The 26,086-nt window shown below is 40.1% G+C and overlaps 1 protein-coding gene across 1 annotated transcript in view; it reads right to left on the bottom strand.

Moving 5' to 3' along the window:
- Nucleotides 1-26,086, bottom strand: part of LOC126427231 (basement membrane-specific heparan sulfate proteoglycan core protein) — a 792,772-nt gene that overhangs the window by 226,451 nt on the left and 540,235 nt on the right. The window contains exons 26-31 of the mRNA XM_050089468.1: nt 22,916-23,049; nt 22,463-22,556; nt 12,067-12,204; nt 10,183-10,314; nt 6,718-6,834; nt 3,868-4,061 (exon numbers count right to left, since the gene is read on the bottom strand). Coding sequence (XP_049945425.1) covers nt 3,868-4,061; nt 6,718-6,834; nt 10,183-10,314; nt 12,067-12,204; nt 22,463-22,556; nt 22,916-23,049 — 809 coding nt within the window. The remainder of the gene's footprint in view (nt 1-3,867; nt 4,062-6,717; nt 6,835-10,182; nt 10,315-12,066; nt 12,205-22,462; nt 22,557-22,915; nt 23,050-26,086) is intronic.

A 26,086-nucleotide genomic window follows, 5' to 3' on the forward strand; every position in this document is an offset into this window, starting at 1 on the left:
TGTAGAGCACAGAGTGTCAGAGTGATGAGAGAGTGAAGAAATGACCGGACACTGTAGTGTGTGAGAGAGGGATACACTGCACGGAATGGCTCCCACACCGCACTGGGTTGATCTGTTCACAAACTGTACTCCACAAACTACATCCTGATGAAGAGCCTTCACCAAGCTTTTTGCACATTCCACAGATCACATTTGAGACAGTCGATTCCTGAATAAGACACATTTTCTCTGTGGAAAAAATCTAGATGCTGGTCATCTACATAAACTAGATTTTTTAAAAATGTTTATCTACAGTAAAATGTAATAAATTTAACCCAATGGTAGTGTCACGAAAGTGGTCTCTAGCACTTTTATTTGTACTGCTTCCGTATCTTGGTACAAAGGGCAAAGAATGTGTATTTCATATATGACTCCGTTTAAAAAAGAACTGATTTCTTGCTTTGGTTCATTTACGTTTCACCAAATAAGACTGTGTAAAGTGACATCAAGATTGTGCAAATCACCTAAGGGCAGCAGTGTACGACTACGAATACTAGCAGACAATTTCAGCTGACTGGTATGCCACTGTAATCCCTCAGTGAGAATCAAACAGACGTTGCACGTTGTTGAATTTAAATGGGTCTTGCAAGGACAGCACCCTGAGAAGGAACACATAATATCAGACAACCACTTACAATATGAAACTTCCTGGCAGATTAAAACTGTGTGCTGGACCGAGACTCAAATTCAGGACCTTTGCCTTTTGCGGGCAAGTGCTCTACCGACTGAGCACCCAAGCACGAATCATGCCCCATCCTCACAGCTTTACTTCTGCCAGTACCTCGTCTCCTACCTTCCAAACTTTACAGAAGCTCTCCTGCAAACCTTGCAGAACTAGCACTCCTGAAAGAAAGGATATAGCGGAGACATGGCTTAGCCACAGCCTGGGGGATGTTTCTAGAATGAAATTTTCACTTTACAGCGGAGTGTGCGCTGATATGAAACTTCCTGGCAGATTAAAACTGTGTGCCAGACCGAGACTCGAACTCTTTGCCTTTCGCGGGCAAGTGCTCTACCGACTGAGCTACCCAAGCACGAATCACGCCCCGTCCTCACAGCTTTACTTCTGCCAGTACCTAGTCTCCTACCTCCCAAAATTCATTCCAGAAACATCCCCCAGGCTGTGGTTAAGCCATGTCTCCGCTATATCCTTTCTTTCAGGAGTGCTAGTTCTGCTAGGTTTGCAGGAGAGCTTCTGTAAAGTTTGGAAGGTAGGAGATGAGGTACTGGCAGAAGTAAAGCTGTGAGGACGGGGCGTGATTCGTGCTTGGGTAGCTCAGTCGGTAGAGCACTTGTCCGCGAAAGGCAAAGGTCCCGAGTTCGAGTCTCGGTCCGGCACACAGTTTTAATCTCTCAGGAAGTTTCATATCAGTGCACACTCCGCTGTACAGTGGAAATTTCATTCACTTACACTATATTTACACAGAGTTTCGTCTAGGGAGTAGAAGGAGCTGTCAAGTGGAAATGAATTCAATTTTTGAAAAATTATGATTTGGCACAACAGCTGTCCGTCACTTTATTAAAACTAACTGTTTCAATAAAAGAACAGATCATCATGAAATATTTTTAAAAAATTACATTAATTACAATATGTATCCAATTATGATCATATTAATCTACATCACTGTCATATCTTCATGGCACAACAGAGAGAATCAAGTAAAGTATCTAACTCATACAAAGGCAATATGTTTATAAGGTGAAGCACATGACCACAGTTTTTTTTAGTTTTGAGGTACCTTTTTTCCTCCCTTTAAGTCAATTATTAATCGTTAAGCTCTTTCTAGTATGTTCTAGTTTGACTCATTGTGCAAACTTTCCATTTCATCTGTAGACTTAGAGAAAGCTTTTGATAATGTTGACTGTACTGCACCCTTTGAAGCTCTGGAGGTAGCTGGGGTAAAATACAGGAAGCAAAAAGTAATTTACAACTTGTATAGAAAATGGACTGCAGTTATCAGAGTCAGAGAGCACTAAGGGGAAGCAGTGGTTGGGAAGAGAGTGAGACATGGTTGTAGCTTATCCCCAATGTTATTCAATATGTACAGTGATCGAGCTGTGAAGGAAATGCTGTGATGAAAACCAAGGAGTCACTTGGAAAGGGAATCAAATCTCAAGGAAAAGAAGTCAAAATTCTGTCAAGAGACAGCAAAGGACCCAGATCAGTTGAACAGAATGGATAGTGTCTTGAAACAAGGCTGTAAGATGAACACCGTCTAAAGTAAAACAAAAAGGTAATGGCATTTAGTCACATTAAATATGCCTTTGTCGAGGTAGTTATATTTAAAAAATAAATAAATAAAATAAAAAAAGAATTTCCAAAAGAAGAGACATTTGTAAACATCAAACATAAATTTAATGGTAGGAAGTCTTTACTCATGGTATTTGTCTTGAGTACAGCCTTGTGCAGTGTGGATAACAAGCAGTTCAGGCAAAAGACAATGGAAGCTATTCGAATGGGGTGCTATAGGAAACTGTGGAAGATTAAATGGGCAGTTTGAAGAAATAATGACAAGGTACCGATTTGTACTGGGGGAAAAAGAAATTTATGGTACAACCAGGCTCAAAGAAGGATCAGTTGATAGGACACTACCTGAAGCATCAAGGAACTGTCAATTTGGCAATGGAGGGAGGTAAAAATTGTAGAGGGAGAGCATAACTCAGAGTAGGCAGGTAAAGCTGGGTGCAGGCTCCAGTAGTTATACAGAAATGAAGAGCCTTGTCCAAGATAGACTAGCATGAAGAGCTATGTCAGACCAGTCTTTGGACTGAAGACAACGATGATCACAACAAGAAGCTGTGAAGGAAACCGAGAAGAAATTTGGAAGGGGATTTAAGTTCAGGGAAAAGAAGAAGAAGCTTCGAGGTTTGTTGATGACATTGCAATTCTGTCAGAGATGATACAGGAGTTGGAAAAGCAGTTAAACAGAATGAATACTGTCTTGAAAGGAAGGTATTAAGATGACAGTCAAGTAATGTAAAACCAGGGTAATGGGAGGTAGCTGAATTATTTCAGATTACTCTGAGGGAATTAGACTGGGAAACAAAACACTAGAAGTAATAGATCAGTTTTGCTATTTGGGCAACAAAATATCTGATGAGAGGGTCAAAGCACAGAGGATATAAAATGCAGATAGGCAATCATCAGAAGAGCATTTCGGAAAAAGAAGAATTTGTTAATATCTAGAACAAATTTAAAGTGTTAGGAAGTCTTTTCTGTAGTTATTTATCTGGAAAATGCCTTAAATGGAAGTGATGATAAACAGTTCTGAAAAGAAAAAAATATAAACTTTTGAAATGTCGCATTATAGAGGAACGCTGATGGTTAGATGGGTAGATTGTGTAACTAATGAAAAAGAACTTATTCAAATTTGGGAGAAAGGAAATTTATGTCAAAAAGTGTTAAAAGAAGAAGAAATTTGTTGATAGAACACATCTTAAGGCATCAAGGAATCAACAATTTAGTAATGGAGGGGAAGTGTGTGTGTGTGTGTGTCTGTGTGTGTGTGTGTGTGTGTGTGTGTGTGTGGAGGGACACCACAGGCTGAATACAGTAAACAGATTCAAATGTAGGCTGCAGAGGTTATTCACAGAGGGAGAGGCTCATACACACAGAAACGACTAGCATTGAGAGCTGCGTCAAACCAGCCTCTAGACTGATGACCGTAACGACGACACACCTTATTCCCCCCCCCCCCACCCAAGGTTACCCAGCAACAAAACTTGGTTCGAATCCTGCTAGATGCTTATAAGCTATGTGTAAATTTAAGAACTAGGCTATAGTTTCAGCAGTGTGGATTACACTTGGAGAAGCTGCCTGCTACTGACCTGGATGTCGGGGCAGATTAAAGTGCCAACGCCATTCACACTCCTGGTCGTGCATTTGGCGGGAATGTGGCCCCAGTTGAGACGCCAGACCACCTCCGGGGTAGGGACGCCGATTGCAGTGCAGCTGATGTTCATCGTGTCGCCGATGTTGAGATTTACCATAGGTGGTGGAGGGGTCTGAATGTAGACGGGAGCTGCAGAGGAAAGAACAAATTCTGTAATACTGATCTTTCATAAAGAATGTACTTAATCCCTTGCAACAAATTTCTCCAATACGTATGATATTGCACGTTTCATTTCATCTTAACAATATTCGTGAGGATCAACATTTGAAATAATTCAGGAATAATGGATAAACTTCGACCAATCCGAACTCGGACAAATTTTTGCAGTTTGTTCATGATTTTGCTTACTATTCTGGTACAAGAGACCCATGATACCCAGTGGCTCTCTAATGTACATTCACACATGTTGTGTTTCTTGACTTCCAGAAGGCATTAAATACAGTTCTGCACTGCTGACTAACATACAAAACACAAGCATACAGACTGAGCTCAGCTGTGATCCTTGATTGAAGAGTTTCTAGCAAACAGAACATAGCATGTCATTCTCAGTGGAGTGAAATCTGCTGTAACACTCTAAAAGAGTGTTACAGCACCATTTTTTTTTACAGTATACAGGGCGATTCTTTAACTGAAATGCCACATCGGGCATACAGCAAGGATCAGTAATCGCATCGGAACTGAGGTTGCAATTGCCACGGGTAGGTGCTACGGTCACGAGAAAGCGATGCTATACAAACGCTGGCGGAGCGCACGGAGACTGCCTACAATGTATTTGAATTACAGCACGGGCAACTGCAACAAATGAGAAGCCGTGCAACTGCATTGCGAGAAATGTCCCAATAGAAAGGTGCCGTGCCATACATTACTCGCCAACCTGTGTCGCAGACTGTGCGAAACCGGATCATTCCGTGTGCACGAGCCAGATGCCCGTAGCCAATCGACAACACGGACAGTTGTACTGGAAGTAAGCATTCTAGGAATTGTATAGCATAAGTTCTCAACAAGCACACGAGGTATATCAGCACCACCGATATACCCCGACCCTCCGTTTGGAGCATTATACAGTGACAAAGGACTGCATCCATTTCATTTACAACGCTTCCAGACATTTCAACTGGGAGACTATAACAAGTGCATGGGATTTGCACAGTGGTTACTGAAGGAATCTGTCACAGGCTGCAGCTTCACAGCAAGTGTCCTCTTCACCAATGAGGCTGTGTTCTCACTTGAGTGTGTGATGAATGTTCACAATATGCATACTTGGGCAGATGTGAATCCTCGGGCTACATGTACACTTGCCTCATAACACAAATTTACTCTTAACACGGCTGGCATCACTGGAGATTGTTTGATCGGGCCACACATTTCCCTGAAGTGACTTTTCCCGTGCCTATTCATTTCCGCATTCAATTTCGGCACGATGGAGCCCATGCACATTTTAGCAGACAGGAAGAAACGTTTTCCAGTCCCTGGATCGGTTGCGGTGGGCCAGTCGCGTGGCCGTCACGATCACCTGATCTGTCCACAATCGAGTTTTTCCTGTGGGGATATCTGAAGGGCCCGTGTACGACAGCTCCTATGCGATTACTGATCCTTGTCGTATGCCCGATGTGTTGTGTCAATTTGTAAACTTTTTTTAATCACTCTGTAAATAAATGACCGAGTGAATAACATCGAAAGCACCACGAATTTCTTCACAAGTGATATTGTTGTAAACTGAGAAGCCGCAATGCTAGAAAAAAAGTAGTGAAATGGAGAAAGATCTCCATCCTGCGGAGGGTCGATGCTTGCTGCATGGAATGGCAACTGGTCCTCAATGTAAACAAATGTGAAATACAGCTTGCACATAGACAGAGAGATCCATTTTTATGTTATTACCCTATTGCAGAACAATCTCCGGAAGCAGTCACATCCATTAAGTATCAGGGAGTATACGTACAGGACGATTTACGTGTAAAGTGTAACTGGCACATAAAACTAATTGTATCTAAGCCAGACGTCAGACTGAGTTCCATTTGATAAACAATCGTGATGTGTAGTCCACTCACAAAGGAGGTAGCTGTTTCAACTGATAAGCGAATATTGCTCATCAGTCTGAGATGTGTACCAGATAGGCTTGATCGACAAAATACAGAAGATCCGAAGCACAGCATTGCCTTTAGTCAAAGGTTCATATAATAAGTGCAAAAGCATCACATAGGTGCTCAGCCAACTCCAGCAGCAGACACTGGAGGAAAGATGTTGCATATCACTAAGTGACGATTTAGAGGTTGAAATTCTGAGAATTTATGTTCCTAGAAGAGTCAACCAATATAGGGCTTCCTCCCACGTATGGCTCGTGAAAAGACTGCGAAGGTAAAATCAGAAAGAATCCTGACCACAGGGAGGCTTACAACAATTGTTCTTCCTGCAAACAATTTGCAACTGGAACAGGAGGAAAAGGAAGTGAAAGTGGTGTACACAGCGCCCTCCGCAACACATGACAAGATGCAGATGTATTTGTTATAAATAAAAGGCTTGAATTGTAATAGTCAATTCTGAGTAAGTTTAATCCAAAATTTATTTGAGTGCTGAAAATTACTGAATCAAGATACCAGATTATTTTAAAGCCGTTTATTGAAAGATAATTAAATCCTCAGAAATGAGTTATTGATAAATTAAAAGTACCTGCTTTTATTGGCTAGAAACCTTATCTAATGAGGTAGACAGAGTGGCTCTTGTACTACTGGGCGAACATGTCACTCTGGAGCATCTGTATTGAACACGCACAGGCACAGTTACTTACAGCAGCCAATTTCGTCACTCCTGTCCTGGCAGTCCACTTCCAAGTCACACTGGAACGACTTAGGGATGCACTGGTCACCCGAGCGGCACTGGAATTCGTTGTATCGGCACGGAGAACCTGCAATGTAGAAAGAATGTTTTATTTGACTGCCTCCAGCAACATAAAAAGCTTACTTAATGAAAGTATATGAACAAAATGTTATGAAAGGCTCTTCAGTTTGGTGGAAGATCAATGACAAGGCATCAGAATACATCTGACAGAAAGACACTGAAACAAAACTATTTTACCGCAGTAATGTCTTTTTTCCAATTACCATCACCAACTTGATCCTCGAAAAATCAAAATAATTTCTTGACTTCCACATACACAGGCAGCTGTGATAAAATACAAGAAACCGGAGCACATACACAAAAATGTAAGTGTTCATTTTTTCTATGTGCTACTTGAGAGTGGGACGGTAAAAAATAGTCTTTCAGTTGTTCTGTGAATCCTCTCCAAAAAAAGGGGGTGAGTTGAACAGCAATCTTGTATATGTAAATGGGACATAGATGGTTTTACAATCACAGAGTACAAGGTAAACAATCCCTGGCAAATAAAATGCTGTGACCAGTCACTGCTAAACAATGACACCCACCATATATATGTCTGTAGCACCAGAAGAAATTTCTACAGAAGTTGCCACACTTTGGCTGGGGGCAGCAGTGAGAAGGGGTGACGTAAAAGCACAGCTCAAAAATGTGTGGAGCAATTTCACCAAATTTAGTATATTGTTGTTGTTCTGGTCTTCAGTCCTGAGACTGGTTTGATGCAGCTCTCCATGCTACTCTATCCTGTGAAAGCTTTTTCATCTCCCAGTACCTACTGCAACCTACATCTTTCTGAATCTGCTTAGTGTATTCATCTGTTGGTCTCCCTCTACGATTTTTACCCTCCACGCTGCCCTCCAATACTAAATTGGTGATACCTTGATGCCTCAGAACATGTCCTACCAACTGATCCCTTCTTCTGGTCAAGTTGTGCCACAAATTTCTCTTCTCCCCAATCCTATTCAATACTTCCTCATTAGTTATGTGATCTACACATCTAATCTTCAGCATTCTTCTGTAGCACCACATTTCGAAAGCTTCTATTCTCTTCTTGTCCAAACTATTTATCGTCCATGTTTCACATCCATACATGGCTACACTCCATACGAATACTTTCAGAAATGACTTCCTGACACTTAAATCAATACTGGATGTTAACAAATTTCTCTTCTTGAGAAACGCTTTCCTTGCCATTGCCAGCCTACATTTTATATCCTCTCTACTTCGACCATCATCAGTTATTTTGCTCCCCAAATAGCAAAACTCGTTTACTACTTTAAGTGCCTCATTTCCTAATCTAATTCCCTCAGCATCACCTGACTTAATTCGACTACATTCCATTATCCTTGTTTTGCTTGTGCTGATGTTCATCTTATATCCTCCTTTCAAGACACTGTCCATTCCATTCAACTGCTCTTCCAAGTCCTTTGCTGTCTCTGACAGAACCTCAAAGTTTTTATTTCTTCTCCATGAATTTTAATACCTACTCCGAATTTTTCTTTTGTTTCCTTTACTGCTTGCTCAATATACACATTGAACAACATCGGGGAGAGGCTACAACCTTGTTTTACTCCCTTCCCAACCACTGCTTCCCTTTCATGTCCCTCGACTCTTATAACTGCCATCTGGTTTCTGTACAAATTGTAAATAGCCTTTCGCTCCCTGTATTTTACCCCTGCCACCTTTAGAATTTGAAAGAGAGTATTCCAGTCAACATTGTCAAAAGCTTTCCCTAAGTCTACAAATGCTAGAAACGTAGGTTTGCCTTTCCTTAATCTTTCTTCTAAGATAAGTCGTAAGGTCAGTATTGCCTCACGTGTTCCAGTGTTTCTACGGAATCCAAACTGATCTTCCCCGAGGTTGGCTTCTACTAGTTTTTCCATTCGTCTGTAAAGAATTCGTGTTAGTATTTTGCAGCTGTGACTTATTAAACTGATAGTTCGGTAATTTTCACATCTGTCAACACCTGCTTTCTTTGGGATTGGAATTATTATATTCTTCTTGAAGTCTGAGGGTATTTCGCCTGTTTCATACATCTTGCTCACCAGATGGTAGAGTTTTGTCAGGACTGGCTCTCCCAAGGCCGTCAGTAGTTCCAATGGAATGTTGTCTACTCCGGGGGCCTTGTTTCGACTCAGGTCTTTCAGTGCTCTGTCAAACTCTTCACGCAGTATCATATCTCCCATTTCATTTTCATCTACATCCTCTTCCATTTCCATAATATTGTCCTCAAGTACATCGCCCTTGTATAGACCCTCTATATACTCCTTCCACCTTTCTGCTTTCCCTTCTTTGCTTAGAACTGGGTTTCCATCTGAGCTCTTGATATTCATACAAGTTGTTCTCTTATCTCCAAAGGTCTCTTTAATTTTCCTGTAGGCAGTATCTATCTTACCCCTAGTGAGATAGGCCTCTACATCCTTACATTTGTCCTCTAGCCATCCCTGCTTAGCCATTTTGCACTTCCTGTCGATCTCATTTTTGAGACGTTTGTATTCCTTTTTGCCTGCTTCATTTACTGCATCTTTATATTTTCTCCATTCATCAATTAAATTCAATATTTCTTCTGTTACCCAAGGATTTCTACTAGCCCTCGTCTTTTTACCTACTTGATCCTCTGCTGCCTTCGCTACTTCATCCCTCAAAGCTACCCATTCTTCTTCTACTGTATTTCTTTCCCCCATTCCTGTCAATTGTTCCCTTATGCTCTCCCTGAAACTCTGTACAACCTCTGGTTCTTTCAGTTTATCCAGGTCCCATCTCCTTAAATTCCCACCTTTTTGCAGTTTCTTCAGTTTTAATCTACAGGTCATAACCAATAGATTGTGGTCAGAGTCCACATCTGCCCCTGGAAATATATTAGTATAAGACCCATTATTTGTATGAAAATACTGCGGGAGTAAGATACCCCTACTAACCCTACTAATAGTTTAGTCTCTATGACTTTTCATTTTGTAAATTGTACTGTAATAATGCTGAAATGTGTATGTTAAGTGCAAAATCACTTGTCAATAGCTACAATGCAACAGTGATTTCAAAAGGAAAAGGAAAATACAAACAGCGAAAGCATTATCGAGAGACCTTGACAAACTGCTGACCTCAAGTACATGCCCTTATGTAATCCAAACAGATGGTAAAGATATACAGCAAGGCCATAACTACAAGCATCCAGCTATCTTCCAGATTCAAAAGCGAACACTTATTTGTCTCAGCTTTTTCCTGTGCACGTACGAACCTTTGCAGGGACTGCACTTTTAACACTGACATTAAACAGAATATCAAAATCAACGCCAATGATTACAGCCTTGTAGAGACTGTTTTATCTCCAAATATCTATCAAACAGAAATATTAAACTTACAATATGGTAGCAGGACTCACCTGGCGGATTAGTTGCACAGTTCTGCTCGTCAGAGCCGTCGCCACAGTCGTCGTCTGAGTCACAGCGCCACGTCTTGAGCACACACCTTTTGTTGTCACATTGGAATTCGTTGGGCTCACATCCGTGGGCACCTACACACAATTTCATGTTCATCAGTACACTGTTTCCAACCACTGTACAGGCGCCACGAGATCTGATCACGTGCCGCTGTATCGTGACAATAAAGGATGGGTCGACAGTGTCATTATTTTGTGTTACACCAATGTGTTCTAGTTTGCGAGATGACAGGAATGCTATCTCTTTAACACAGTAGACGAGATCAAATGCTCAATAAATTTCATTGTAATCAGTTTTGGGTCAGATTTACTAAAATGATGGAAACGAATTTAGCACTATATCACTAAAGCATAACAGGACTGAGCTAAGACACAGAGTTGCACAAAGGAGAATAATGACTTCCATAGCCCTAAAATTGGGAACAACACAGCAGTGGAATAAGTGAATCCATTTTCCCATCTAGTAATATAATAGAAGGAAACATTCCACGTGGGAAAAATTATATATAAAAACAAAGATGAGGTGACTTAAACATACACACACGAAAGGAAGTGGGTTTTCGTTTTCCTTTCGTCTTCCCCTCTCCTTCCCTCTTTCCTGATGAGGCAACAGTTTGTTGCGAAAGCTTGAATTTTGTGTGTATGTTTGTGTGTCTATCGACCTGCCAGCGCTTTCGTTCGGCAAGTCACCTCATCTTTGTTCCTATCTAGTAAGTAAGATAACACAGTAAGGTCGAAGGAAGGAAAATATCAGAAGCAGAGTGGCAAAGGCATAGAACACTCTCTTCAATAAAAGATGCGTGATTATCTGATCTTTAAATGGGTCTGGGTACTACGCATCATCCATCTGCAGGCATATCCTGAAGATTTGTAAATAATTTACATTTCATAAACAGTAATTGTAATCCACAATTTCTGTGGTGCAAGGCTGATATTCTTTGTTTCCTATGAAGACTTGCCGTCTAGGGTAACATACCAAGCAAACGTGCTTTTTGCATGACTGCTGAGCTTTGTCAACTTCCTCATCCTGTGGAGAAAGAGAATGAGCTCAGTTTAACATAACTGTTTTCTCCAGAAACGAGCTGGATTTTGAATAGTTTAGCATCCACAGGACTTTACATATTTGAGCACAATTAATCTTTTTAAAAACAAAAGTAAAGAGGATTAGCAGAAATGAAAATAGTTATAATCTGAATGCTGCTACCGGGGATCACGAAGTAGATGAAGCGAAGGAATTCTGCTAACTTGGAAGCGAACTTACACATGACAATGAACACAGCAAGGAGGATGGTAAAAGGAGACCAGCACAATCAAAGATGACATTCCTTGCCAAAAAGAGTATCAAACACTGGACTCCACTTGAGAAAGAAATTTCTGAAAATGTAGATTTGCAGCTCAGAATTCTAGGGAATGAACCATAGATTACCAGAAAACATGAAAATCAAAGTGTTCGAGATATGATGGTATAAGAGGATTCCAAAAATAAGTGGACTGATAAGATAAGAAATAAGGCGGTTCTCTGCACAATCAGTGAGGATCGTGGTGGGCTGCATCAAAGCAGTCAGTAGATTGATGACCCAAAAAACATCCTCTGAAATTCTACAGTAGCAGCTCAGCAGTTCTGCAGGTTTTCCGATACTGTCAAAAACTGCTCCGCATGAAAATTCTTTCGATCTTGTGAATAAAGTCAGATGGAAGTGAAGGCACATTGGATACAGACCCAATATAAGAGCAAATCCATTAGCTCTGGACAGCTTTTTGATTTAAGGACTTAAGGTAGCTTGAAGTCTTACAGCAAAAATTCAAAATGAAGAAAACCATACTTACTGCACCGCATCTCGTCCGAGCCATCCACACAGTCAAAGTTTCCGTCGCAGACCTTCTCCTTGGGAATGCAGTCGAGGTTGGCACAGGTGGCTTCGTACGGTTGGCAGGTGTACGCTGGGCGTGTTACGGGCAGGTCCACTGCAAACGAGAACACAGTCAGAGGTTTTGCACTGAAATGAGTCAGCTCGGTCAAACATTTTGGCAATCAGTAGAACACTATTTGATAAAGGAAATACTGTTGAACACCATCTGCCACACTTGAAAAGTTTTTACTTGCCAGACTGGTATTTGGGCATGCAGCTGACCTTCAAAGGCATACAGTGTGCTCAACAATAGGAAAATATAGATTGCTACTTACCATAAAGATAACACACTAAATTGCAGACAAGCGCGATTAAAAGACACTGCATGCAAGCTTTCAGTCTCAGCCTACGTCAGAAAAGAAAAACACACCATTCATTCACACGAGCAAGCATACTTCGTGCACACATGACCGCCAACTCCAACAGCTCAGGCCAGAATCTAATACTGGCTCGAGCTGTTGGAGTTGGTGGTCATGTGTGCGTAAGGTGTGCTTGCTCGTATGAATGAATGGTGTGTGTTACTCTTATCTGACGTAGGCTGATGCCGAAAGCTTATGTGTAGGTGTCTTTTAATTGTGCCTGTTTCTAACATAGTGTGTCATCTTTACAGTAAGTAAAGATATTTCTACCCGGAGTTTCCATTGTTTGATATAGTGTGCTCATCCACAACAAATGATACACCTATGATGTGTAAAATCTTTATAGCAGTTATAAATAAAGTTGATCTATGCAGTGCACAGCTTGTTGTGTGTACATATTATAAAACTGTAAAATGCTAAATCTTTAAAATGCATGTAAACACAATCACCAGACCATTTCTGCTATCATTAGTGCACGAAGTGCCAGGTCACTTGTGTCAGCCACATTTTCACACTTAAAGCACTATTGTTACGATTTCAGAACTGTAACACTTTCCAGGGGCTCCGACCAACATCCTGGAGCGCTAAAAGCATTTAGAGATAATTAAATAATGGTTTGATATGATGAAGTAACTTACAGGTAATGTCCTCGACAACTGCCAATATTCTGACAGATGAACATCCAACCGTTTTCAAAGCAGGGAGGAAGGGTGATTAGAATTTAACACAGTGCAGTCATTAGAGACAGTGCATGGGCTCGGATTACAAAAGGACGTGGAACGAAATCGGCTGCATGTTTTCAAAGGAAACATCCTGGCATTTGGCTGGATAGATTTAGGGAAGTCGCAGAAGACCTAAATCTGGACTACCCATCTTTGTGATTTGCAGTTCCTTGTATTGGCCGTGTTTGCAGTTAAAATTTTTTGGATTTGAGGTCCGCCAGTTATGCAAAACACCATTTTTTTTGCAAGAAAAAATTCTTTTTGTATTTACTTATGTTTTCGTGTGGCAAGCACTTCCACTCTCCACATCATGCTGAGATGTTGTGATGCATATGCAGCTATAACATGTATTTTCCACAAATAACGTACTAAAACGCTTTTCACTACACCAGAAACGGTGTTTTGCACAACTGGCGGGCCTCAAATCCACAAAATTCTAAATCTGGACGTCTGGTCAGAGATTTTAATCATCATCCTCTCGAATACGAGTCCAGTGAGCTAACCACAGTGCCACTTCATTCAGTTTTGTACCCTGTAAATGACAGCCTGCTCACCTGTCAAAGTATTGGCAGTTGACAAGGACAGTACCCAGCTGGATTTCCAAAAGTTATTTGGCCATACTTTTATGCCACGAGAAGATTAAGTTTCGCAAGATCTGAGATGTGTAATACTTTCTAGTGGCTGCAAAAAATGGCCTAGAGGATTACAGACAGAATGACTAAGCATCTTCCAATATAATTGTAACTGTTCTAGTACCAATTAACTAGACCATATTTGGGCTTCTTCTCCTCGAGTACAGTGATTTTCAATATACAATACCAATGTCATCAGTAAATACGAGGAGTGAGACAAACAGAAAATTAATCCCATGAACTGATGCCACTGTCGGTGAAATTAATTCAATTACATTATAACCTTCGTAGGTGTGGGAGTACAAATTTGTGCATATAAATTACGTTTCAAATGCCCTATATATGATGTCAGAGAAATGTATAACCAAGTGTCGCTTGAAACAATTACAGAATTATTTTGAATGAATAACAGTAGGATGATTTTACATTAAGACACCGGCTTCTGGTAGTTTGCTTCGACAATTCCTCCCTCCAACACAGCTACAGACGTGACACTGCCAAAGATACGATTGGTGCAATTGAACCCAGCGACCACAGCTTAACACAGCAGCAGCCTATTCGGACAAAACCACACTGCCAGACATTCAGACAAGTCCACTTACCGCAAAAACTTCCGCATGCTTGACACTGATTCGCTGGTGTTTTATGGCTCCCACAGATGATCAAAGTTCACATGTTTGTAAAATTATTTGGCAGTGAGTTGTTTGTTTGATGTGTTTGTCAAATAACACTGTGGTTGAGGTGTTTGACAGCAATTTGATGAACAAAAAGCCAATTTTACAAACAAGTTTTACTGTTTATACACACATCTGTCAAACAATAGCCAGTTGCTTGCTGGATTATTATCTGTGGCTTTGAGGTGTCTGATACCTAGGGCAGATTTCAAAAATTTAAAATTTCTATCCTGAACTGGTTCTCATATATTGCCCACTAGTGTCCCAACATTTGGCAACATGATACACACTGTGCAACAGCTGCTCCAAAGCTAAGGTTAAATTTGACAAATTTGGATGGTTCATCTGTACTCTTGTTTGACAAAACTGTGGATAACTAACAACAAATTTGACAAACAGGTTTGATTGCTTATAAGGGGCTTTTATGGATGCAGCTCCACAACAAAGCATTTAAAACATATGGTTACGTGAAAAATTTTGTCTGATGCAACATACCACACCTTGCTCCGGTCTTACTTTCCTCTAGCTTATATGAAGCATCACCAGTGAACACTTCAGGTAGCCTCTGATGTTATCCATCAGAACACTTACATGTGTTTTTCAACATGACGAAAATTTACGGAGGTATTTTACATCCCTCAGTCCAACTATAATAAAGTGCGTATTTTTCTCATCATAGCCTTTTTTTTACTGGTGTAAAACATTGTCAGTGGTCTGTAATGAAACATATTTACAATTTAGCTTGTAAGCCACACTGTAAACATGTTTTATTACAGTCTAATGGCAATGTTTTATATCAATAAAATGAAACACATCTGGTGACAAAAATATGTCGTTTCTGGCAGGTACACAAAATGATTTTAAAATATCTTCAGTAATTATGAAGCAACTATGGCCACACATAAATACTACTTATGGCTGTCAATACTTTTATCAGTTGGAACTGTTTCTCATTTTCATACATACATATTGAATGCTATGTACACATTAGACATCTGGTGAACAGTAACGACTTCCTTGGAGAATTCCCACAAATAGTTTAATATCTAATATCTTTTCCATTATGAATGATCTATCTAGTTGGATGTTCTTAATGCACCAGTCTCCAAGTTTGTATGACATTCCATAACTCAAATTGTGTTCCCCAGCATAACTTTCAAATACATACTCCCTTTTCTATGACATTGATGACAATACTGCAAATGCATTTCTGTAGTCCCATTGTATAATTAACTTTAACTCTTTGCCATGCACTTAAAGTGGCTTAACATAGAATACATTTAGCTACCGAAACTTCCTGGCAGATTAAAACTCTGTGCTGGGCCTTTCACAGGCAAGTTCTCTACCGACTGAGCTACCCAAGCACGACTCGCGACCCGTCCTCACAGCTTCAATTCTGCCAGTACCTCGTCTCCTACCTTCCGAACTTCACAGAAGCTCTTTTGCAAAACTCGCAGAACTAGCACTCCTGGAAGAAAAGATACTGAGGAGACATGGCTTAGCCACAGCCAGCGGGATGTTTCCATAATGAGATTTTCACTTTGCAGTGGAGTGTGTGCTGATGTGAAACTTCCTGGCAGATTAAAACTGTGTGACAGACTGAGACTCGAACTCGGGACATTTGCATTTCGCGGGCAAGTGGGGCTAGTGGTAGAGCACTTGCCTGCGAAATGCAAATGTCCCAAGGAAACATCCCCCAGGCTGTGGCTAAGCTGTGTCTCCGCAATATCCTTTCTTCCAGGATTGATAGTTCTGTGAGGTTCACAGAAGAGCTTCTGTGAAGTTTAGAAGGTAGGAGACGAGGTACTGGCAGAATTGAATCTGTGAAGACGGGTCGCGAGTAGTGCTTGGGTAGCTCTGTCAGTAGAGCACTTTCCCACGAAAGGCAAAGGACCCGAGTTCGAGTCTCGGACTGGCACACAGTTTTAATCTGGTAGGGAGTTTCATATCAGCGCACACTCCACTGCAGCGAGAAAATCTCATACTACATTTAGCCACTGTTTGTTATAGGATCTCTACAAAAATCAGACAATGTACTATGCAAGCCATTACCTCTCAATCTCTCATTCCAATTAAGACAAATAAATCACATATAAACAAATTCACCACCATATGCTTTCTCCCTCCCCTTCACCAAACAATGAGTCCTGTTCCATAAAGTACTTTATAAACAACGAATTTGTTTAAAACCAACAGGAAAAAACCGTGTTAATAATGAATAACACTACAATGAAACTGCTTTAAACTTAAAGCAGCAACTACACTGCACTTACCAGGATCCATTTAGGAAGGGCCCATACGTTCGAAAAGAGAAAGACAAACAAGATTCTAATTAATCACTCTACACAAATGAGGGCAAGAAGCACAACAGAATCTACTGTACGAGGTCTACTCTCGCACCAAAGAATGTGATATACAATGTGAAGAAGAACTGAAATATTTCTTTAGCAAGCAGCAGAATCCCTCATGGACTAATTTAGCTTAATGATAACTTAAAACTTCTAAACAGAGGTAGCTATGAGTAAAAGGCTAAAAAGTTAATGAAATGGAGATAAGTGAACAAAATATAATCAAATAGCTGATGGGTAAGGAACAATCATAAAGATGAGATTGCTTATTTTATCTATGTCATTAAGATCACTAGAACTACCTTAGCTTTTTAGTTATTTCCAAAGGCTCATAAAACCACCATTACTGGTATTCAATTACCTACAGTGTAAGATGTATTACTCCACTCTCATTCTCATAACTTTCTATCTCCCCCTTCCCCCCTCCAGGAGTGTTCGTGTATTATTTACACACTACCAACAGAGCATTAAACTGCCAACTGCAAAAGGGAAACTACAAAAATATGTTTTGGGAAAGCAAAGAAATTTAAGCATGTCAGACAGTGATGTGCAAGTCACATTCTTGACATGCTTAATGAACAAAATATTAGCCACCTCATACAAAGAGCACACCACTCACTTTGGAACTCTGTAGGTAGTGTACAAATGGTAATAAAAAATCATGTGACAACACATCACGAAGTAATGGTGAGTGTGTGTGTGTGTGTGTGTGTGTGTGTGTGTGTGTGTGTGTGTGGGTGTGCGCGCCAGTCAGTTGTGCGGAATCAGCGCAGAAGATACGCACGTGTGGAGATGGTACACAATGGCAGAAACGAACTGTCATGTTTGGAGATACCATGCCCATGTCACGAATGAAGTTGCCCAATTCAGTGACGTACTGACACGGACTGTGCAACCTGACTACGGGGAATAGTGTACCATATAACAACATAAGAACAGCGGTTGTAAAGATCCCAACCGACAGGGATCGGACGAATGTCATGCCTTACAAATGACAACTGGTTTCAAACCAAACATGAATTGTTGCCACAGTGAATGCAGGTCCATATCCACCAGCTCTTGAGTGACAATTGCAAAGGCAACTGCATGTAGTGGACATTTGGAGTCAGATATCTCTAGAAAAGGAACTGCTCATTGTAGCAGTACGTCTTCAATGGGCCAAACAACACACAAACTGGACAGCACCTGACTCTAGGCTAGTAGTGAATTTGGTTGAGTCATGATTTTTGCCTCTTTATCAAATGATGCAAGATGTTAAGTGCCCTGACAGACCAATGAGACGTTTAATCCACAATGGATGGAAGCAAGGTGGCTTCTCAAACATGGAAAAAAAATACCTGAGAATTCCAAGTGTGAGGAGGAAATGAAATGAAATGATCGTATGGCATTTATTGGCCAGGATATCCCCTTCGGGGTTCGGCTGCAGTATTGCAAGTCTTTTTAGAGGATGCCACTTCGGCGACTTGCGTGTCAGTGTTGATGAAAAGACACACAACACACAGTCCCCTGCCGGGAATCAAACCCAGGCCCCCTTGCGTGGTAGGTGGTAACGCTACCACTGCACTATGGAGGCGGACTGTGAGGAGGAAGATGAGAAAGACGGTGTCAAGAAGCTCCTGATAAGTTAATGGTGAGCAGGAGTAGGAGTGGGGGGCAGCACACCACAATAATGACTTTTCATTCCTCTCTGTTGAGCTATATACCAGCCACAAGCAGTAATTTAACTGTAGTTTTTAATCATCAATAATTTATCTGGAATAACATTCATATAATTAACACACTTTGAGATATTTAGTATTTCAAAATTTGTGATTTATAAAACTAAATAAAATTCAGTTTCAATGGTAGGTTAAAATCACAGAATTCCCTGGTAAAATTTAATTCGATGAGAACTCCAGATTTTTGAGAAGAATTATCATCCTGGTAAAGTGTAGTTCAGGCCACAATTGGTTCTGTGATGTTTTTCATACCATGACCTTGTCCCTGCATTCAGGTTACTATAAGCTTGAACCAGAATGTTTATTTCAACATTTTCAGCAACCAATTGACTACATCTTCATGACAAGCATATTTTGGACATTTCCATAGTCCAAGCTGACAACAGCTGTGTTCACAGGGCAGCACGCGTGCGTTCACGGTTCGACTGGCACTCGGGCACCTCTACTTGCCCACTAAATCACCTGATCCAGCCCCACAGAAAATCTGGGCAATTTGGAATGTGGGTGAAAACTAGCAGTCTACATTACTGCAATCTGGTACTCTACGGAATTCAATGAACAACATTTGGGCTTCAACTGTATGTGGCTACCTGAAGAAATCTGCGGATTCCCTACATAGTCAAACGGAGGCTATTATTGAGGCTAGAGGTGGTGTTATACGGTGCTAGTGTGCTGCTCCTGGGGGTGGCTAATTTTTTGTCTAGTTGCTTACTAGGAAATACATTTCAGCTTGCAGTTGCTACAGGAAGTACATGCATACACTAACATCCTATAAATTTGAGAGCGACGTATGAGCTCTCACTCTCCAGCTACACGTATCACAATACATCCTGATCGACTACACACCAAATCTTAATGTCGTTTGATAACCTCTGGAGGGGGAAAAAACAAAAAAAAAATGCAAATTACTCCTGCACACAGATATAGGAGCGAAGCAAAGCATACCTGCTCCATAGATGTCAACTTGCCAAGGAGGCAAGACGCCATACTTGAGGAGGGTAGAGGGAGATGAGGTTTCAAAGGAAAAAGGGTCACGGATGCGAGAGCTCGGGATTCGAGAAATGGTAATCCTGCCGGCTGCGTGAAAGGAACAGAAAATGTTGTTCATAATTTATTTTACAATTGTTCATATTGGTATTAGAAACCAATTGAGATACGGATATCGACACTTACCTGCAGAGATTGTAAGTCTTCAGTCACAGATCTTAAGTGTGATATTTAAAAATTTATCAGAAATTGCTACGAGTGTATTCAAAAGGCTCATTATATACAAATTTTCCAAAAAATGAAACAACTTGAGTGTCCATTAAAGTCTACTTAGCAAACACTTCCATTATTTTTACTTTATTTGTGTATCTTTCACTCAATGCTACGAATTTTGGAGCTGTAACCCATTTTCAAGTGACTCTTTCTGCCACCAGCCAAGGTACCTGCACACTTACTGCTCAGGAGGATCCAGACACCCCTACATAATGCAGAACTGACCACTACATGTCACAAAAGGTGGATCCACCAGTATAAAAGGAGGCAATGAGTACTGTGTTGTCAGTACAAAAGGAATAACATCATAATGGATCTGTCGCGAGAGCTCACCGATTCTGAATGTGGATTCTTCATCGGATTTCAACTGAGCAACATATCCGTCACGTACATTTCGGTCCTTGATGGATCTGTTGGGAGAACTCACTGATTCTGAATGTGAACTCTTCATCGGATATCAACTGAGCAACATATCCGTCACGTACATTTTGGTTCCTCCAAAGCTGTTAAAGTTGATGGTCAGTGATGTGACTCTGAAGTGGAAATACAAAGGAACGACTACAGCTAAGATTAGACAGGCCTGATGTACTGACAAGCAGTGGCCTTTGACCACTGTGGAGAACAGCTGCAAAAACTCACACAAAATCATTGGTAGGTATCACTTGTGAGTTCAAAAGTATTAACAGTAGTCTAGTCAGTACAACGGCCGTGTGTCGACTGCACACTTCCGTACACTATGCTAGGTGACACTCGAGGTGGGAGCAAAGAGCGACACCGCTGGACAGCACACGATTGAAAATGAGTAATTTGGAGTGATGAATCATGTTATACTCTGTAGCGATCTGATGGAAGGATTTTGGTTTGGCAAATGCCTGGAGAACATTACCTGCACCATACATAAAACCAACAGTGAAATATGTAGGAGATGGTTTACTGTGGTTAATGTGTGGTGTCTTTACCGCATTTAAAAAAACCACTAAATGCAGAAGGATAAAAATACATTTTACAGCATTGTCTACTCTTTACAGTACAGGAACAGTTTGTAGATGAGAAGTGATTGTATCAGAAAATGTTCCTGAAGAAGAGAAATTTGTTAACATTGAATATAGATTTAAGTGTCAGGAAGTCGTTTCTGAAAGTATTTGTATGGAGTGTAGCCATGTATGGAAGTGAAACATGGACGATAAATAGTTTAGACAGGAAGAGAAGAAGCTTTCAAAATGTGGTGCAACAGAAAAATGCTGAAGATTAGATGGGTAGATCACGTAACTAATGAGGAGGTACTGAATAGAACCAGGGGAAGAGGAATTTGTGGCACAACTTGACTGGAAGAAAGGATCAGTTGGTAGGACACGTTTAATCCAGTCTCAGGACTGAAGACCACAACAACAACAACATCAGAATGATGCTGCACCCTGTCATAAAGGAGAATCTGTGAGGCAACAGTATGTGGACGACAACATTCCTGAAATGGACGAGGCTGCCAAGTGTCCGGAGTTGAACCCAGTGAAACACTTCCAGGTCAATTTAGAAATTTGACTCCACTCCAAATCTGATGTCCAACATCAGTACCCTCTCCCATTTTGGCTCTTGGGGAAGAATAGGCTGCCATTCCTCCACAGACATTCAGACACCTCACTGAAAGTATCCCCACCAATGTTGAAGCCATCACAAATGTGAAGGGTGGACACATTCCATATTAATATTAACACATAGGTGTCCAAATACCTCTGATCAGATGGTGTATATACTGTCTAGTAAGGCTATTTCACATTCCTGCGCAATTTTAGTTGGGAGGTGACTGCTGTTAACGCTTAATGTCAGCCCGACAGCTTCGCTGATGGAAGGAATGACTGTTTGAAAATGGGTACACGACCCCACACCTAGGTGCAAAGAACAAAAGATAAATAAATAAAATGGAAACATTGCAGTTGTGGAATATCTATTTTCAAAAAGAATTCTTTATGAGCTACGGGCTCACTGATAAAGTTCCCCTTCAAAAGTAATGGAGAAGATAATGGTAACGAGTTATATTGCAATATTCGAGCAAGTAAGAAAGTTGAATATTACAAAATTTGTTTTGATTTCTGTATACAAACTTTTAATGTATATCAATACAAAGATAATTCTTCGCAACAGGTTTGGTAACTAAACTGGTGCAGTACTATAGGCCAGAATCCAAATAATGAGCATATTTGCACCGACAAAGGCTTGAAAACAGTACTTGGCATAGAATACTTTCTTTAAATCTTAATATGCACTAAAATGGCATGCAAATACTATGCTTTCGATTTAACGAAATTGCTTTCTCATTTAAAAAAACGAGTATTGACCACTACAAAAATGTCTGTCAGTCATCAGTCATCCCGTACAACTTTATATGAGGTCTGACAATATAACTGAACTGGAGGCATCCATGATAAGTGTACACCATCCACACACACTCACATATAGACTGATATTAACTGCATCCAATCATCACCTTCAGAAAAATGGTGGCGGCTTGAATGTAGTAAAAACCAGTCAAGATGATAAATACGAAAGTGATTATGGGGACTGAAAAATGGAATTATAACAAAGCAATTCATGTAAATACTCACATTGTTCAACCGTCAGTGTGACATAAGCCCTCGCTCCGGGAGTTGAAGGATAGTACCCAATTGCTTCACATATGTATGTTCCAGAATGTTCAAGCTAGAAGGGAAGAAACAGAATAAGTAAATGACAGTGCTACTCGTGTGAGAATTTTCTATCAGTGAAGTTAACCACTGCTCACATTAGTTAATTGGGCGTAACACGTAAGTCGCGTGTGATGCTATTTGGTAACAAACAAAATTTTAAATTCGTTATGTACACCTGTGTTAATGGTGTTAGAAGCACAAGTTTTTTTTATGACAGCTATTGCATTCAAATACAACAAGAGCAAGAGACTGATATGACATAACGCGCTATTGCTGATTTTTACGAAATGTACATTGTGATAATCATTTAAAGTCAAAATTGTGCAACAGGACAACAAGCAAACTGACAGGTGCAGTTCAAAATGAGCTCACCTGTATCTCCGGCATCTCCAGACGACCGTTGACATCCCGTGAGCCTGGCGGCAGTGGCTGGTTGTTGGCCCTCAGCCAGTGGACGCGCGCCCTCAGCGGCCCCTCGTCTCTGCACTGGAATACCACCTCGCGGCCTGGACGGTCACGTCGAAGGGAGAGGAGGGACGAGGGAGAACACAATTTGTATTAGATTTCATATAACACAGCTTGTAAGAGCAACCGGAACATATTTCACTATGCCTTATCAGACTGCTGAGAGCTTCTATTTTTCGAGGTGTGGCGTTCAAACGGTTGCTTTTTAGCATCTGATCTAAATTAGTTGTCACGTAACGTCAAGTGCTGCAAAAAGTACTGTGTGTAAGCAGCAGCTACACTGCCCTGTGCCAATATAAAATCAATTTGAAATCTTTTGCCAAAATCATGTGAAAATTCTGAAATTCATAAATGGCATGATTTTTTATGAAATGGGTGACATTTTCGGATTGGAGAAACACCTTTGTGCTTACCCCGTCATATTTCAAAAACTATTGAGCTTGTTAAAATACACCTACCCCCCTTATTAACAAAATATCTTGACAGGCAACAGATCTTTCACAAAATTCATATCACATTGCATCTGCTACGTATTAGCTCCGGCATTTATCTCATAACAAGCATGTGAAAATTCTGAATTTCACATATGGTATAGATTTCTATAGTGCTCCTAGACATGTCAAAAATCTGTTCTTTAATTTAATTAGTGCCAGCTTTAAGTTAACTTTTGAATGGATTAAATTTTCCCATCTGGGATACAGTTGCAAACTTATGATGTCATATCTCAAAAATTAGTGAGCCCTTTTAAATAAGTTTCTTTTTTGGTGATAACCAAAATACCTCATTTCGAAATGGGTCTATTTAAAGTTGTTTACCACATTACATTTGCTATGTGTTTAAGCTTAAAAAATCAAATAAAAATTCTGAAATAAGGTTATGGTATAGATCTCTAAGCATCTCAAAAATATTTTCTTAATGATTTCATCCGCGATGGATGCCAAGCCACGGCTGTTAGCGAAAGCCCGTAATGGCAGTAGCATACAGCTGTCATTGCTGTATTTTTGGCAGGAGCAGTCACACTTGCTGTCAAATGACAACTACTTTAAATCAGATTATAGTGAATTTAGGCTTTTTGTGCTTTCCCATAATGACTACTGTGCTTATACGATTGTGGTTCTGGCACAAGAGGTAGAATACCATTGGTATTACTGCTCCCAATTTAAATTAAATTTCATGCACAGTGCTCTCATTTGGCAGAACTTCTTGATGCAATACTGAATGTTTACATGCTTGAGAGCAGCATTTATGTTTCAAATGTAACACAAGTTCAATAAGAGTTAACTAAATAGTCCAATATTCCCCATTACTTCAAAAGACTGTTTACTATATCCTTTACTTTGAAAAATGTTCACCTTTTCCATTGCTTTGAAAAATTGTTCAAATTTCCCTTTCCTTTGAAAAGATCTTTGCATTTCCCACATTAAAATATGCCTTCCTAGTGTTGCACTAAGCATGTAATCCAAGTCAAGTATATAAAGTGAATAAGACTGTACACAACCTTCATAACATTTCTCTTGCAACAAGAATATCAAAGAGCAAAATGTTCAACATTTTAAGCACACACTGATAAACTTGCACTGCTCACACTTCCTATCTGTTCTTTCAAATTAGGAATCACCTGCACTTTTGTTAAAAGAAAGCAAGCTTATTTAGTTAGCTCCCAAACTGTCTGTTTAATCTGCACTGCACCTGTGAATGTTCAGATATATAAGATTTTCGCTAGTAGATATACTTTTTTTCCCGTCAAAAGAAACTTGTTTCGGATCATGATATAGTTGCCACCACCACAGCATTCATTTTTTTTATGTCTGGAGCAAATTTTTCACTTTGGAACCACTTTTCACAGCAAACTTAATGTTTTTTATTCTGCAATTGGAGAATGTGCTACTGCATAACTTCTAACATTAAATATGTGGGCTGGAATTGACTGCAAACTCAGAGCTCTCCTAACGCTTTCCCCAACTGAGTTACCCACACAAGACTTGTGACCCATCCTCACAGGTTCAATGTACGCAGACCGGCTTTGAAAGTGGAACATAGGTACTAACAGAACTGTAGCTGTGACGGCAGGTCATGAATTTTGACTGACAGCTCAGCTGGTAAGAGTATTACCTTTTTTTTTTTTCCAGCTACCACAACTTTTCCTTATTGTTCCATTCCGCTGTACTCCTGAGGGCAAAAGCACTATCTTCAAAATATTTCATTAATTCCTCTCAAGTAGCAGGCATTTCTACTAGACTAAAGGCATTTCTACTAGACCAAGCACACCTTCAGGTATCTTCCTTTGTTCACCAGTAACAAGTTCATTCTTTCCTTACACTACCTTTAGGTAGTGAGAGCAACAGCAACATAACTTCTCAGACTTAAACACTGACGTGGAAAAAACAGAAGGAAGCACATGAGCGGTACTTCAAAAATGAAACTTCTGCATCCTCCACCCATTTTTCTGCCCATATCCCATTAAAACAACCAACAAATCTATAAATATTCAATATACACTAAAAATACAATCACATATCAAAATAACTATTACTCAATACAGTTGATATAAAGAGTAAAATTAAACCTTTCTAACAGAAAGCTCATTCTAGCAGCAGTTAATAGTAGTGCACAGAAGCGAAATGAGTATTTCTTTAAATTGAAAATTAGTGTCCATTTGCAACCCATTACATCTCATTAAAATTGCACCATAAGTTTATACATGTGCCCCAAGGTTTCAGAAGAAAATTTGGGACAAACCTGAAAAATTAAGGCAACTTTTTTTGTTACCCTCGCATGCAAAAGAGATAAACGTTTGTATTAGCAAATTAATTCTTAAGGCGTTTTGAACAATTGCTGTGAGCTTTAACATGTTTCTGTAAGGTTTAATAGAAAGCTAAATATTCATTTCTCAACACTAAGTACTCAGCACGTGATCTTGCATCACCTCTACAATTTTAAAAGCAAACGTATAAAGGCAACCTGCGTACTGATCTTATTGTGCACACTTTTATGCGGGAAACTTTTCTCTTGGCCATTATAACACTCAATATGTTTGTTTGCGTGGCTATCTTCAGTAGTAGCTGTTATTTTCCCAGT

The sequence above is a fragment of the Schistocerca serialis genome, chromosome 11, assembly GCF_023864345.2.
Source record: "Schistocerca serialis cubense isolate TAMUIC-IGC-003099 chromosome 11, iqSchSeri2.2, whole genome shotgun sequence".
Taxonomy (NCBI): domain Eukaryota; kingdom Metazoa; phylum Arthropoda; class Insecta; order Orthoptera; family Acrididae; genus Schistocerca; species Schistocerca serialis.